This window comes from Fusarium solani (assembly GCF_023522795.1).
Source record: "Fusarium solani strain SB1 chromosome Unknown bctg00000008, whole genome shotgun sequence".
Classification (NCBI taxonomy): Eukaryota; Fungi; Ascomycota; class Sordariomycetes; order Hypocreales; family Nectriaceae; genus Fusarium; species Fusarium solani.
Genome location: NW_027072148.1, coordinates 1,832,687 through 1,846,169, shown reverse-complemented (window position 1 = coordinate 1,846,169; position 13,483 = coordinate 1,832,687). Strand labels below are relative to the sequence as shown.

Sequence of the window (13,483 nt, the reverse complement as noted above, 5' to 3'; positions counted from 1 at the left end):
GGCGAAACATGTGCTACCTAGGCCTACACGGGGCCTGTGAGAGCTTGTGAAGGGTTATAGAAGAGGATGTGGTCATTAAAGGGCGGAGAGACGAAATCGTGGATGACGTCGCAGCCTTGCGCAGGTGTGGTGTTGAAATCGACGAAAGCGATGGCGCGGAGGTGGACGGAGGCCCGGTATGGCACCACGGCGGGGCGGAAGCGAGCGGGCGGGCAGGTCGGCGGGACAAGAAAGCGGAAGGCCGGAGGAGGCAGTGAAAGCAGCTGGGGTGCGCGGACTAGCGTAAAGGTCGATCGGTCATCGAGTGTGATATTCGAGGCGCCTTGAGGCTGGTAGACGACAAAGGGAAGGGAATCAGAAGAGGCTGGAGTTTGATGAAAGGTTCAGGATGGGAGGAGAGTTTGCGCCGGGCACGGGCGAGCACCTGAGGTCTGGAAGGAGGATGGATGAAGTGCGGTGCAGTGCGGCAGACTCTGACACGACCTGCAATTGACAATGGGCAGAGGTAGCTGCAGGGCTCGCCGATCAGACGAGGGTACCTCAGCCGATGTACCTTGACTCTGAGCCGGGCAGCCAGCCATCCAACAGTGCCAGCTTCCCGTGCGAGTGGAGTGGGAGGTCACTTCCTCCTTCGTCCAGTTCCCAGAGGGCCGTGCGACGGGCCAATCGCGGGCCGGTCTGCCGCGCCTCGCGCCGCCTAGTGGCTGCTGGATGGCTTCTCAGTGGCCATTTGGGGTGGGAGCACGCGAACAGCTCAGGGATCTCACCTGTAGCCCCCAAACTGTGGAAGTAAGGTACCAGAGCCAATCACGCCAATCCCGGGACATGAGGGACCCTTATGCCGGAGCAGAGCATCTCAGCCACAGCGTACCTGCAGTCTTGGGTTGATCGGTTGCGAGAGATCCAGTAGGGTTGTAGTCTGGGCTGTTTTCGTTCTAGGTGGGCGACTGAAGGAATGACAGAGTTTTGTTTGATAGACCTGCCAGAGCCGAGACCCGACAGTCTATTGTCTGTACTCATTCGAAATAGTTCAGCGAAACGCAGCGATTTCCAGTGTGCCAAGGTAATGTGCGAGAGTCGTCTGCATCATAGCAAGGTCATGCTGAGACAATGAGTATCATGGCTGGCTGAATAAAGAGGTTGTCTATGCCCGAGTTTATTGGGACATCTGCCGATAACTGTAACCTCTTTCAACCAGGAACTGAAACTTGCAAGTAGATTGGACATGCTTCGCTTGCCTGAGAAGTCAAAGCTCTAGAAAGGCATGACATATATCACGGTTCAAGATTTCCCCAGGTACTCTACATACCTGGGCTCTCTTGGCCAGGCAAGTTCCTTGTCAAAACTCAATTCCAGGTCGAGCCTACGCTCAACATTTATTGCCAACAGCCCACTTCGACAATCCTGACCGCCTATTTATCTGTGTAGGTATGGATCAATGCCAAGACTCGAATGCCTCGACGGCCCATGGTGTCTATCTTTAACTCTGAACCGTTCATTTGAACTCAGTTCTTAACGTCCATTCATAAAAATGTGCATCCGTACAAGGCGACTATCGAGGGATACGAGTAAGGGGCGAAGTCAATTGACACCTGCAGCGGGAGCTTCAACTTCCCGCCCAGTCGTCGAGGCACCCATTCACGGTCAGCCCCACTTGAACAGTTGCTTACAGGGCAACCGACCCGCTAACACCTACTGAAGTCTGCCCCGAGCCCGAGCTGTTTAGCGCATTTGAGGTCCGGAGCTCATTAAAAGCTGGTTGTTTTAAGGCTTCTCATTGGTTGCCCCAGCATACCGCCTGTCACCGTGGAAAAAAATACAAGTCGTCTCTGCCTGCTTGCCAACAACGCAGCTTGCAACCTCCAGTCCAAGCCAAAACCAAACATCTTCCTCCACCATCACCACCGCCTCTTCGCTTCCCCTTCCCTGTCTTTCTCCTTATAAGCCCCTTCTCCATCCTATCTCTCATCATGGCGGCCGACATTGGTCACATCGCCCAGCTGCTTGATGCAACCCTCGATCCGTCTCAGCACCGCAAAGGTAACCTCTCCGTTGCCCGTCCCACCTCGTCGTTGCCCCGCGATTTCGAATGCTAACAAACAATCACCAACAGCCGAGACGGCTCTCAAGCAGGAGGCTACCAAGCCCCAATACTCTCTCAGCCTCCTCAACATCGTCAACTCCGACTCCATACCCTCCAAGACGCGACTCGCTGCCGCCCTCGCCTTCAAGAACTTCATTCGAACAAATTATGTGGTGCGTCTGGACACAAAGCCCATCCGCCGATGCGCAAAGAGCTGAACTCGAATTTTTCTGTAGGACGAGGAGGGCAACTACAAGCTGCCTCAAGATGAGGTTCAGATCATCAAGGAGCGCCTGATCGGCCTCATGATCTCATCACCTGCCAACATCCAGGCCCAGCTTGGTGACGCTATTAGCGTTATCGCAGACTCTGACTTCTGGAGGCGATGGGAGACCCTTACTCAGGTAATCTCCTCTGCAGTTCCTTTACCACAGCCATGGTATTAACGTGTTCTCTACTCAGGAACTTGTCAGCCGGTTCTCTGCCACAGACCCCAAGGTCAACGTTGGCGTTCTCGAAGTCGCACACTCCATCTTTGTCCGATGGCGACCTTTGTTCCGCACCGACGAGCTTTACATGGAGATTAACCACGTCATCAGTACATTTGGACAGGCCTTTGTTCAGCTTCTAGTGGTAAGTTGAGCATGATTCACCTTTCGCCTGCAACTTTGCTAATCGTCATCTATCGCAGACAATCGACAAGAAGATCACCGAGAACAGCGACAAGAAGGATGTTCTACAAGGCTGGTTCGAGGCTCTCGACCTGCAGATCAAGATCCTCTACGATATGTCCTGCCACGATCTGCCTCCCATCTTCGAGGAGAACCTCGCCAGCATTTCTGAGCTGCTGCACAAGTACCTCACATACTCCAACCCACTCTTGGAGACCGACGACGAAACCGAGACGAGCATAGCAGACACCGTCAAGGCTGATATCTGCGAGGTCCTCGAGCTTTACACTGTCAAGTTTGATGAGGACTTCTCCAAGTACTGCCAGCCCTTTATTGAGAAGGCCTGGAACCTCCTGTCGTCGACTGGCACCGAGACGAAGCACGACATTGTTGTCAGCAAGGCTCTGCACTTTTTGACCGCTGTCGCCTCCACAAAGGAGCATTCCGGAATCTTCAACAACGAGGATGTCTTGACTCAGATTGTGGAAAAGGTTATCCTGCCCAACGTGGCGCTGCGCGAGTCCGACATCGAGCTTTTTGAGGATGAGCCCATCGAGTTTATTCGAAGGGATCTCGAGGGTTCGGACACGGATTCGAGACGACGATCTGCTACCGACTTCCTGCGAAAGCTTCAGGAGCGCTTCGAGGCCCCCGTCACCACGGTGGTGTCCAAGTATATCAACCACTATCTTGCCCAGGGCAAGTCTGATTGGAAGGCCAAGGACACTGCCATCTACCTCTTCCTGTCCGTCGCTGCCAAGGGCGCCGTCACCGCCGCTCAGGGTGTCAAGACCGTCAACCCTCTTGTCAACGTGGTCGAGTTCTTTGAGCAGCACATTGCCCAGGATCTCATCAACTCTGAGGGAGTTGAGCCCATCTCAAAGGTGGACGCCATCAAGTACCTCTACACTTTCCGCAGCCAGCTGTCCAAGGAGCAGTGGACAGTTGCTCTGGGCCCTCTCATCCAGAACCTGAACTCGGACAACTACGTTGTCTACTCCTACGCTGCCATTGCCGTCGAGCGTGTTCTGTTCCTTGCCGACGACGCTGGTAACGCCATGTTCCCTCGCGCCGACATTGAGCCCTTTGCCAAGGATCTCCTCGGCCACCTGTTCAAGCTCATTGAGAAGGAGTCGAGCCCTGCCAAGTTGCAGGAGAACGAGTTCTTGATGCGATGCGTCATGAGAATCCTGATTGTCATCAAGGATGGCGCCGTCCCCTTGCTGGAGAATGTGCTCACTCACCTCATTCTCATCACCAATGTCATGAAGCAGAACCCTAGTAACCCTCGCTTCTACTACTACCACTTCGAGGCTATTGGCGCTCTCGTCCGATACTGTGCAGCCACCAATGCCGCTCTCTTCAACGAGAAGCTGTGGGGACCCTTCCACCAGATTCTGGTTGAGGATGTCACGGGTAAGTGATGTGATTTGAACAACGAGAGTCTTCTACTAACAGGCTATCCAGAATTCATGCAATACGTCTTCCAGGTTCTGGCCCAGTTGCTCGAGTCGAGCCCGTCCGAGACCATCTCGGACAACTACAAGGCTCTTCTCGGCCCCCTGCTCAACCCTACCTTGTGGGAGACACGAGGCAATGTCCCCGCATGCACTCGTCTGCTGTCTGCCGTTATCCCCCGCGCCTCTCAAGCCATCATTGCTGAGAACCAGCTTGAGCCCGTCCTGGGCATTTTCCAGAAGCTTCTGAGCGGTAAGAAGTCGGAGCTGCTCGCTTTTGATATCCTCGACTCCATCGTCAAGACCTTTGAGCCGTAAGTGCCCTCCTATCCCTAGGACTGAAGTAGGAAAACTAACACTTCCTCATAGCTCTGTTCTGGACCAGTACTTTGGCACCATTCTCCGCCTGGTTTACACCAAGCTTCAAGGAAACCCGGCGGACTCTTTCAAGTTGCGCTTCGTACGATTCTACCACCTCGTCGCTGCCCGTCTGGAGGTGGGCTACGGCACTGATTACTTCATCAAGCAGTCCGACTCGGTCGAGGAGGGTGTCTTCACCAAGGTCTACCCGGTTTTTGTGCTGGCTGAGACGCAGAAGCTCGCTCGCCCTGTCGACCGCAAGGTTGCTGTTGTGTCCCTGACCAAGACCCTGTGCGACTCTCAGGCATTCGCGCAGAAGTTCATGAAGGGCTGGGCCAACACCTGCCGTATTCTCCTAACGCTCCTCGCCAACCCTCCCACCGTGGCTGCTGGTACGGGTGACGAGATTGTCGCTGAGGCCGATGTGGATGACATTGGCTTTGGCATGTCGTTCACAGCGCTCAACACTTGCAAGGCCCACGTCCGCGACGACTTCCCAGAGGTTCAGGACGTCGCCAAGTGGGTGCATGAGTACATGATCGCAGCGAACCAGCGACATGGTGGTGCTGTCGAAGGATTCATCGGCCAGCGACTGGGCCCCGAAGAACAGGCTGCCATTGCCCAGTACATCCGATAAGTCACGGAAAAATTAGGGGACTCGGAACGGCATGTTAGGGTGTAAGATGAGAGACAATGCAAGACAGGATTAAAACAGCGAAGAGGACGCAAGGCAGGATTTTATGAATACCAGGATCCAGGGCGGTTATGGATACAGTCGATTTTACGAAAGATGAAAAAAGGACACAGCGTCTGGAATTACTAGACGATAATAAAAGTTGAGGGAAGCTCGACCAAGATTTGCCGACGTTGATTGATGCCATAGAGCTTGAGTAGTTAAATACCGAGTTTGTGTCGCCTTCAGAATAGGTGCTCTCATCAAGTCTCGATCCCTTTAATGTGGCATTGGATTGATTAGTTAGGGCATTGAATATTCATTCGTGTGCCTATTATCATACAGCATGAGTCAGGGCCTCTGTGCCTCAAATGCAACGTCTCTCGCCATCCTGTCGTCCACCATCATAGACATGCGTCGATACATACATAGCTGAAGCATATGGGATGGTAAGCCCCCTCGTGTGAGAATCCGCGTGCATCATCGTCACATGCCACATCATGACCGCCAAAAAGAAATACCCAAAACACCGAGTGATGCTAGCAGAGACAAAATAGTCGTCCGTCGACAAAGAAACGCCTGGGGACCGTGTGCCTAACGGACCCCCTCCCCCTCTCCCACTCCATCATCGTAAGAGTCGTGACGATGCCATCATCTGGTATCAAAATCGTACAAAGCATGCAAAGCCGCCCAAAATAACATCCGTGCCTCCCCCCTTGCGTGCCGTGGCACGATAGATAAGTAAACAATAAGCCCTCATCCTCTGTGCCAAGGTCTCGTGATGGCCATGGCAGCAGACGACATGAGAGCCAGAAAACTAGTGTTGCCTTTGACTTCTCTTTCCGGTGAGTCTAGATAAAGGTGCCGTCCTTCCCGATAACGCCGACACTGCTCCGCCATCGACATCTCCCTCCATAATCATCTGTGTCTCGGTCTCGAGGAGGTGGTCCTGTCCCTCGCGGGTTCAGCGTCCCACGGGGTAGGGACGAGGGCTGGATGTCGATCTCGCTGCTTCCCCGGGAACTCCCCCCACTAGCGTTCGTCTGGACGAGCAGTAAGCTGCTGGTGCTCGATAGCCTCTTGGTGAACTCGGTGAAACTCAACCTTTTGGTAGCGGTGCTCGAAGTGGACAGACGCTTGTCTGCATTCGGCCGTATCGCGCCATCATCGGATACCTTGGTGGGGGTTCCTGTTGATATCTCCAGATTGGCCATGCCAGGAGTCAGTTGGGGAGTGCTGTTGGTCCTCTGGCTCGCAGTTGGACGACTCTTGGCATGCGCTGTATGCGGCCGTAGCGGAGGCGATTGCGGTATCTGTGTCCTGGTCACAGGGGGACGACCTGATGTTGAAGGTGGCGCCGCTTCGTGACGGCCAGTGATAAACTGCAGGGCTCGTTGCGTTGTAGGCGGAATCAATGCCGGTCCCCGTCGTTCCGGTACTCCGCCGTATGCGTCCTCATCCAAGTCGTCCGAATCACTATCTTGCTCCTCGCTGGAGCTGTCAGACGCTTCGAAAGCACTACGCATCGCCATCTGTTGGGCTCGTTCGGCTTCTTCCCTCTGTTTTCGCTTCTCGTCAGCTTCCCGCATAAGCGCATCAAACCGCGCCAAAGAACTCAGTTTCTCCTCGCCTGGCACCTCTCGTTCAGAGCCAGGGATGCATCGCATCTGGAAGGCCCTGTCCAAGATGGTCTCGCGTGGTCCAGGGGGAGAACTCGAGTCGGTTGCGGCAGTTGAAGGATGAGGCGGCTGTGAGCCAATGCTGCTGCGTCCTCGAATAGGCGAGCTCATCGTGGATGATCGCCCTTGCGCTGATGTCCAACCCTCAATAAACTCTCCTTGATATTCTCCCGTTGTGGTAACGGGAGATGGCAGGTCGGTGGGAAGGACCGTAGTGTAGTGCTGTCCAGGTATTGGAAAGTTCATCTGCTGAATTGGATAGTTGCTGCTTGAAGGGGAAGACACGTCACTACGTTTAGATCGCAAGCTAGGCGACTCGGAGCTGAATGTAAGGGGCCGATCTCGAGTAGCCGTCGAGTGGGTGTTAGAGGAGCTCTTATGCTGAAGAGCACGGGTATCAGAACGGCCAGACTGATTTCCACTCGTTGGCCGCGAGAAGTAGTCGGATGTATCGCGGGGTCTCGACGAAAACGGGTTCGAAAATTGGGGTGACATTGGGCTCTCGGGGCTCATGGGGCTCATGGGAGACTTTCTGGCGAGAATGAAGCGAGCCCACTCGTGTAAGCTCAAGTGGTGGTCGTCTGTAGGGGTCCGGAACCAGAGTGTCGTTGCGCTGGCTTCTTTACTGGAGGATATAAGGCCGGCAGCTCGGCTCGACCGTCGCTTTTTCTCCTTGTCGGCGATAGAGATGACGAGAGTGGGAAGGACAGGGCCCTGTTTGCGGTGGGCGATCTGCTGGACCTGGCAGTCGGTAATAGAGTTTATGGGCCATTGTTGGCTTGGTTCAGTATCCTCCTGAATTCCAATGGGGTCAGTCTACAGCGCCAGGCAATAAAACGGAGGTTTGGCTTGGGATTTCCATGGCCATTTCCGGAGCCACATACCTTGTGCTTGTAAACGAAGATGCAACATTCTTCGGTAGGTAGTTTGGCGAGAGACTTGTTCCCAAGACTATTATTGCGGCTGTTGGATACTAATTGCGAGTAGCTGGGGCTACCTGGATGGCCGGCTCCGGCGTTGCGCCTTCCAACGACAACGTATCGCGGCTAGAGTGGTATGGCGATTAGGGGCGCGGAACAAACGTGCGCATATGATAGAGACAAACCTTCCAGACAGCTCTACCAAGGATCTGGCCCCTGTCCGGAGGGACCATGAGCAACCCCTCCAAGTTTTCCATCGTGGGCGGCGACTTGAGAATGCTCGACGTAGGTGTGCGGTGTAGAGATATCCGAGTAGAGGCGCGACAAGAGGTCAAGAGGCTTGATCACAGTCGCATCATGAGTACACAACCATGAGCTAGAGGTCGACGGCGAACGATGGATGTCGAGCAACTCCCAAGACGCAGTACAAGCCGGGCTGTGTCCAAAACACCAACCAAACAAAAAAACAAGAAGAAGAGCCGTTGCTCGTGGTATGTAAAGGTTCGAAAGATGATGCTGGTGGCGACGAAGAGCAAACTCAAGGGGACTCGGCCGGAAAATGGAAGATTCGGCAGCTGTTCGGACACGGGCTGCTAGTCGATCAGGTCGGGCGAGTTAAACTACTGTACCATCCAACGTCCCACTTCCCCGTCGAAGCTTGTCTTGACTTGTCTCGGAAAAGGAAAGCAAGAAAAGAAACGACAAAAAAAAATACGTAGACCACACCTGAAAAAAACGAGCGAGCGAAAAGGATGGATGACGATGAAGGTGGTTTGGGTTGGCTTGCAGCTGCTGGTCTTTTGTTTAACCGACCTTGGCCGGCCGCTGGAGATGGGACGGATGCGGGAGGCGAAGGGGAGGGGGACCCATGATGCGAGGCGCTTGCCTGATTGGACAGAACTGGGCTGGCACGAGGTTCACTAGGGGCAGTCAGGGCCCACCGTTGCTTGAGGGCTTGAGGGGGGAGGCGAGGATGCTAGGCGGCGTGCCAGGACAGGGGAGACAAGTGCTAAGGCAGGTACTAAGGTAGGTACAAGCTGCCCCCGCTGGGAAAAGGCGAAATTACATCTCGAACAGAAATGGAAGGGACAAAGACCGTCCGCGTACTGGCTACAAGGTTCAGCCTAGTTCAGGTACACCGATAGTGGACGGTTTCTGGGGACAAAGCGCTGCAGGACGGATAGATGAAGACCGATGGATGGACGATGCTGAAGAGTCAAGCAAACAAACAGTTTGCGGGCCCGAAATTAGCAGCATCATTGAGATCAGCTCTGTCTGTCTATCCGTGCCTCAAGCTCAAGTCGAGTCTCAATCAACCTCAGACACATCCTAGGCTTGTCAAGCCACGCGGTTGGTCCGTAGGTAATCTTTGCAACCTAGAGACGGAGCCGAAGATGAAGTTGGCTATACGCCGAATTTCCTCTTCGGGCCATTGCGCAAGAGGCTATACTAATACAGTTCCAGGATGCTGACTCGGACGTCTGTCTGTCTTGTCCATCATGTCTCTCGTCGTCAGTACGGGGTACGGTAGATGGAATGAGGAAAAAGGAAGTATAATATCCCATCCATATTAAAGGGTCTCCAAGCTGCAGCTTTCAGTGCGTGCCGCCCCTAAGTACGTATGTACGCACAGCTTTTTAGTTGCAGATGAGATGGATGTGCACGTTGCCGCAGTGGGCGCGCATCGTGCCGTGTTGCGTCCATGCCTGCTGCCATCATCCATCCATGGGTGGGCACGCACTGGTCAACGGACGGGACGGGGGCAGGTACTGGTCCAGGTACCAGTTACCTTTCCCTCCTTGGTATGTACACCACAAGGTAGGTGCAGAGGTCAGTCCTTCCCAGCCGCAACAGTCCATCCATCCATTGCACTTTCCTGCAGGGAACACGACTCAGACAGCGCCGTTCTAGCAGGATTGCCCTGCAAAAGGCGCATTAGACCTGGAGCTCTCTTTTCAACGAGCCCGCGCCAAAGAGCCGACCGACTCTTCCTGGTGAGCTTTTTTTTTTCTTCCAGGGACCGTTTTTGCCACTGAAGCAGCCGCCGCCATGAAACTCTGTCACCGCCGTTGATGCTCCCTCTCGTTTGTCATTTCTGGAATTGACCCTAGTGTCAGCTGTTTTGGCTGTTTCGTCTCAACTTCTGAGTGCATGGGTCGACAGGCTATGGGCTATTGGATCCAACACAATCTTGGGCCGCCAGACCAGACCGCTCGTGCGCGCCATCCATGGCAGGTTTCATCGCTTCCCTATGACAGACTGAGAGAACTCGACAGGACAGGACCCAACGACCCTGACAACCCTGCAGGTCCCCTCCCCGACGAAACCCTCCGAAGGCGACATCATGGAGACGAGACCCTCCAGAGAATCATCGCGCTTGTGCCCGTGCCCATGCCCGTGCCCGTGCCTCTGCTCGTGGCTTTGCATGCCCCTGCTCCTCATGGACGAAGCATGGCTGCCCCAGGATCAAGGAGCTGGGCTGGGGTCTTACACGCAAAACGATGTCGTTGCGACTCAGCCAGGCCATAGCCTCCTGTGGTGGATCACGATGCGCTCGCTACACATCCTTGGCTCATACATGTTCCAAGCTCCTTCTCTCGCCATCAAGTAATAGCCAGGAAAGGCGGTATAGATTTTGCGAGATTTTGAGAAACACCATGACGGTCCTTGCTCTCCCAGGAACATTGTGGCCGGACATGATAAACATGGCATTCCTCCCCAGCGCCACGCAACTAGCAAGACAGAGAGCACCACACACACCAAAGTGATTCCCTTTGTCACGCGGCGCCGGCTCATCCCGCGTCAACTTCAAGATCTACTGGCCAGGCGAATCAGCAATGGCGATGCTACTGATAACCGGCCGACGCCCGCACCAGCACTTTTCTCCATGTCTCTCTGATTCACATCTACGCGCTTGATACGGAGTATTGTCTCTCCTTTGCAGATACCTTTAGACCTCACCAGGCTCCTGGGGCAGACCTGTCCAGGCAGGACATGGGTAAGCACGGACGTCCATGCATATCCCTGTGATGACGCCAAAAACCAGGTCCCAGGTGCTCCCAAACACGATATCACCAGTCTACCTCCTCGGACATGACCCCGGGGAATTCGACTCCTCGATCAACAACCTTGACGAATAACCCAAGCTCAGCTGCGCTTGGTGTACGTACTCGGCATAGAACATATGGGATCAAGATAAACTTGCAGTTGGCAGGCAATACGAACACGTCCTCACCCTCACCCTGGGCCTCCCACACACAGTACAGGTCATTTGCACTACACCACACTAACATGGCAAGCTCCTCGGTTCGGCGATCATTGTCTCTGGCCGAAGATCCCGCACATCTAATCTACCTATGACTTACCACCAACATATCCTTCGGCGGCCGTTCCTGGTTCACGTTTACAGGCGACGTCTTGCAAGGGGCAAGACATGTCGAAAACCTCGGGGAATTTTAAGATTTCAAGGTGACATTGACGTATTCTCTCATGCGTTCCTGTCCCGAAGGAGTTATCATCTCCTCGAACTCCCGCTGATCGACAGTGAGACGCGGCGGTGCTTGGAAATCCTCAAGAATGACTACCGAGACGTTTCCATTCCATCGCGGAGTATCGCCTTTTGCCTGAAGGATCTCTTCAATGGTTGTTTCTCTCTCAGCTCGGGCACATGTCGTACAACCACCGCCATCCCGTCATCCCAGCAGGGGCTCCTTGCAGCCCGGTAGTCAAGGCTTTGGGGTCTGCAGGGGTCTTTGCTTCACGGGTCCTCGGCCGGTATTTTCGTCGAGATCATCATGAGGCCATTTATCCGGCCAAGACTGGTTGGTTGGTCTTGTCGTAGCCCGTCAGCAATACCGTCAGCTTCGGCCCTTTGCTTGCTTCTCATGAATCGCTGATGAATGCTTCAAAAGGCCTCGCGGCGCACGTCCTCTGCGCGTGGAGCTGTTAGCGTCAGGGGCGAGGGCCTCAGTGCTGGATGGCTCGATAATGCACGGGGCACATCGACATGGGTTCAAAGGAAGAAGTCAAGGATTAACCACTCTGACCCTTGAGCGGGATGTCGTCTGGTTTCTGGTCCTTGTCACCGTTGGTTCCCCCCCCACACACTTTGATACTACTCTCCACGGGCTTTGAAAAAGGAGGAATATGGTGACTATCTACGGAAACAACGGACGAATACTAGTCCCTTGCTTGTTGGGCCGAGGATATGTCCCTTTCTCAAGTCTGCTCTCAAGGGGGCTCCTGTCCAAGGATCAAGGACCTCCTGTATCGGCCAATGTCTACCACAGGCAGTTAGTTGTTGGTTCAATGGCAGAGGTCTCAACAAGTATCGAGACCAGACTCGACAGCCTTGCGAACTTGTCTGCTTGTTTCACTCGTTGGTTGCAACCGGAACACAACGGTACAGATACGCGCCGTGGGAGAAAAAGAAAAGAAACCTCACAGTTTGCTCTTTGACTCTGCTTGTCTCAGCACAACCGCCCCCGCAGATTCCCACCGATTGGAAGTTTGGTATCACAAGAGGCTGCATCGCAGATGCATTGGACTGGAGTCACGGACCGGTGACGACCGACGTGCTCCACGGTCCTGGAACGATTGATGATGAATCCCACCGAGACAGTCGCTCGGCCCCGTTCATTCACGTAATTGTCGCATTGCATGGCATCTCTCATCGACGATCGCCAACGAGCGTCGCTTCTCACGCAGCGCCTATGCACACGCATGCACACATATGGCGTTGCCGTTGACTCTGCCATGTCTTTGCATGTCGGAACGCAAGCCGACGGTGCCTATCTGACCAGCTGGAATTCCAAGGCGAAAATAGCACAGAGCGTCAAGGGAAGAGCTGAGGTTGGACAAAGAAGCTTGGTTGACCTGACCCCCTGCATGAGGCGTCATCACTGAAGAGGGATGCTGTGGAAGGTTCTGCATACTGGGTATCCTTCCGGACAGAGACTGCAAGATGCATCAACAAGTGCGCATACCAGCTCAGCCTCTCCACCAGACACCAAGCCTGACGGCAGCGCGGTCCGTTTCATGACCAGTTCTCGCCACCGTCTCGACTATTGCGAGCCGTCGCTACATCAACGTCTCCGACGCTCCCGGCCGATGGAGCAGCTCTCTTTTTTCGTAGGAAGCCCCTGGTCGAGAAGTTCTTGACCGCTTCTCTGGAATGTCTTTGTCCATTTCAACATCATGGTCCGTGACGGGCTAGGGGTTGGACTATCTGGAACCGCGCGGAACCAATTCGCTCCACCAGCTGGACCTTTCAACCTCTCTGAGGATGTGGTCCAAGGCGAAGGGCCTGATGCTCGATCTCTTGTGCACAAATGGCGTGCCTTCCCGTGCTGTATCTCGCCATGACCCGCCGGCCCTGGTCCCGGTGCTGTCATGGTATCAGATCATGCAGGTACCGAGTCTGGTACACAAACAAGCCCGTCTCCGGATCTGCCTATCATGGCATTCTTTGACTGCGAGAAGACAAGCTGACGATGGATTGTTGATGGTCACAACTCAGTTCTTGTCCAGGCTCGGTTTCTCCATCAGCCGGAGCTGCCCATGCAACAAAGAGTGGTACGCACCATCCATGCTGGGCCTTGACCCAGCGCTTCCAAGTCGGCTTCTAGATTTCTCGCTACA

The 13,483-nt window shown here is 54.4% G+C and overlaps 3 protein-coding genes across 3 annotated transcripts; 1 reads left to right on the top strand and 2 right to left on the bottom strand.

The window, feature by feature from the left end:
- Positions 1 to 23: 23 nt before the first annotated feature.
- On the bottom strand, positions 24 to 1,020 carry MRS44_012627 (uncharacterized protein; the record flags this gene model as incomplete). Its single annotated transcript, XM_065618862.1, has 4 exons — positions 24 to 364; positions 425 to 483; positions 554 to 781; positions 872 to 1,020. The coding sequence occupies 4 exons, from the start codon at positions 1,018 to 1,020 to the stop codon at positions 24 to 26; spliced, it is 777 nt and encodes a 258-aa protein (XP_065474934.1).
- Positions 1,021 to 1,970: 950 nt separating this feature from the next.
- On the top strand, positions 1,971 to 5,208 carry MRS44_012626 (uncharacterized protein; the record flags this gene model as incomplete). The annotated part of the gene is made up of 7 exons (XM_046276088.2): positions 1,971 to 2,040; positions 2,114 to 2,256; positions 2,320 to 2,487; positions 2,546 to 2,716; positions 2,775 to 4,170; positions 4,222 to 4,525; positions 4,581 to 5,208. 7 exons carry the CDS (start codon positions 1,971 to 1,973, stop codon positions 5,206 to 5,208), a joined length of 2,880 nt encoding a protein of 959 aa, XP_046132917.2.
- An 887-nt stretch (positions 5,209 to 6,095) lies between these two features.
- Positions 6,096 to 8,100, bottom strand: MRS44_012625 (uncharacterized protein; the record flags this gene model as incomplete). The annotated part of the gene is made up of 3 exons (XM_065618861.1): positions 6,096 to 7,739; positions 7,808 to 7,969; positions 8,029 to 8,100. 3 exons carry the CDS (start codon positions 8,098 to 8,100, stop codon positions 6,096 to 6,098), a joined length of 1,878 nt encoding a protein of 625 aa, XP_065474933.1.
- Positions 8,101 to 13,483: the final 5,383 nt, after the last annotated feature.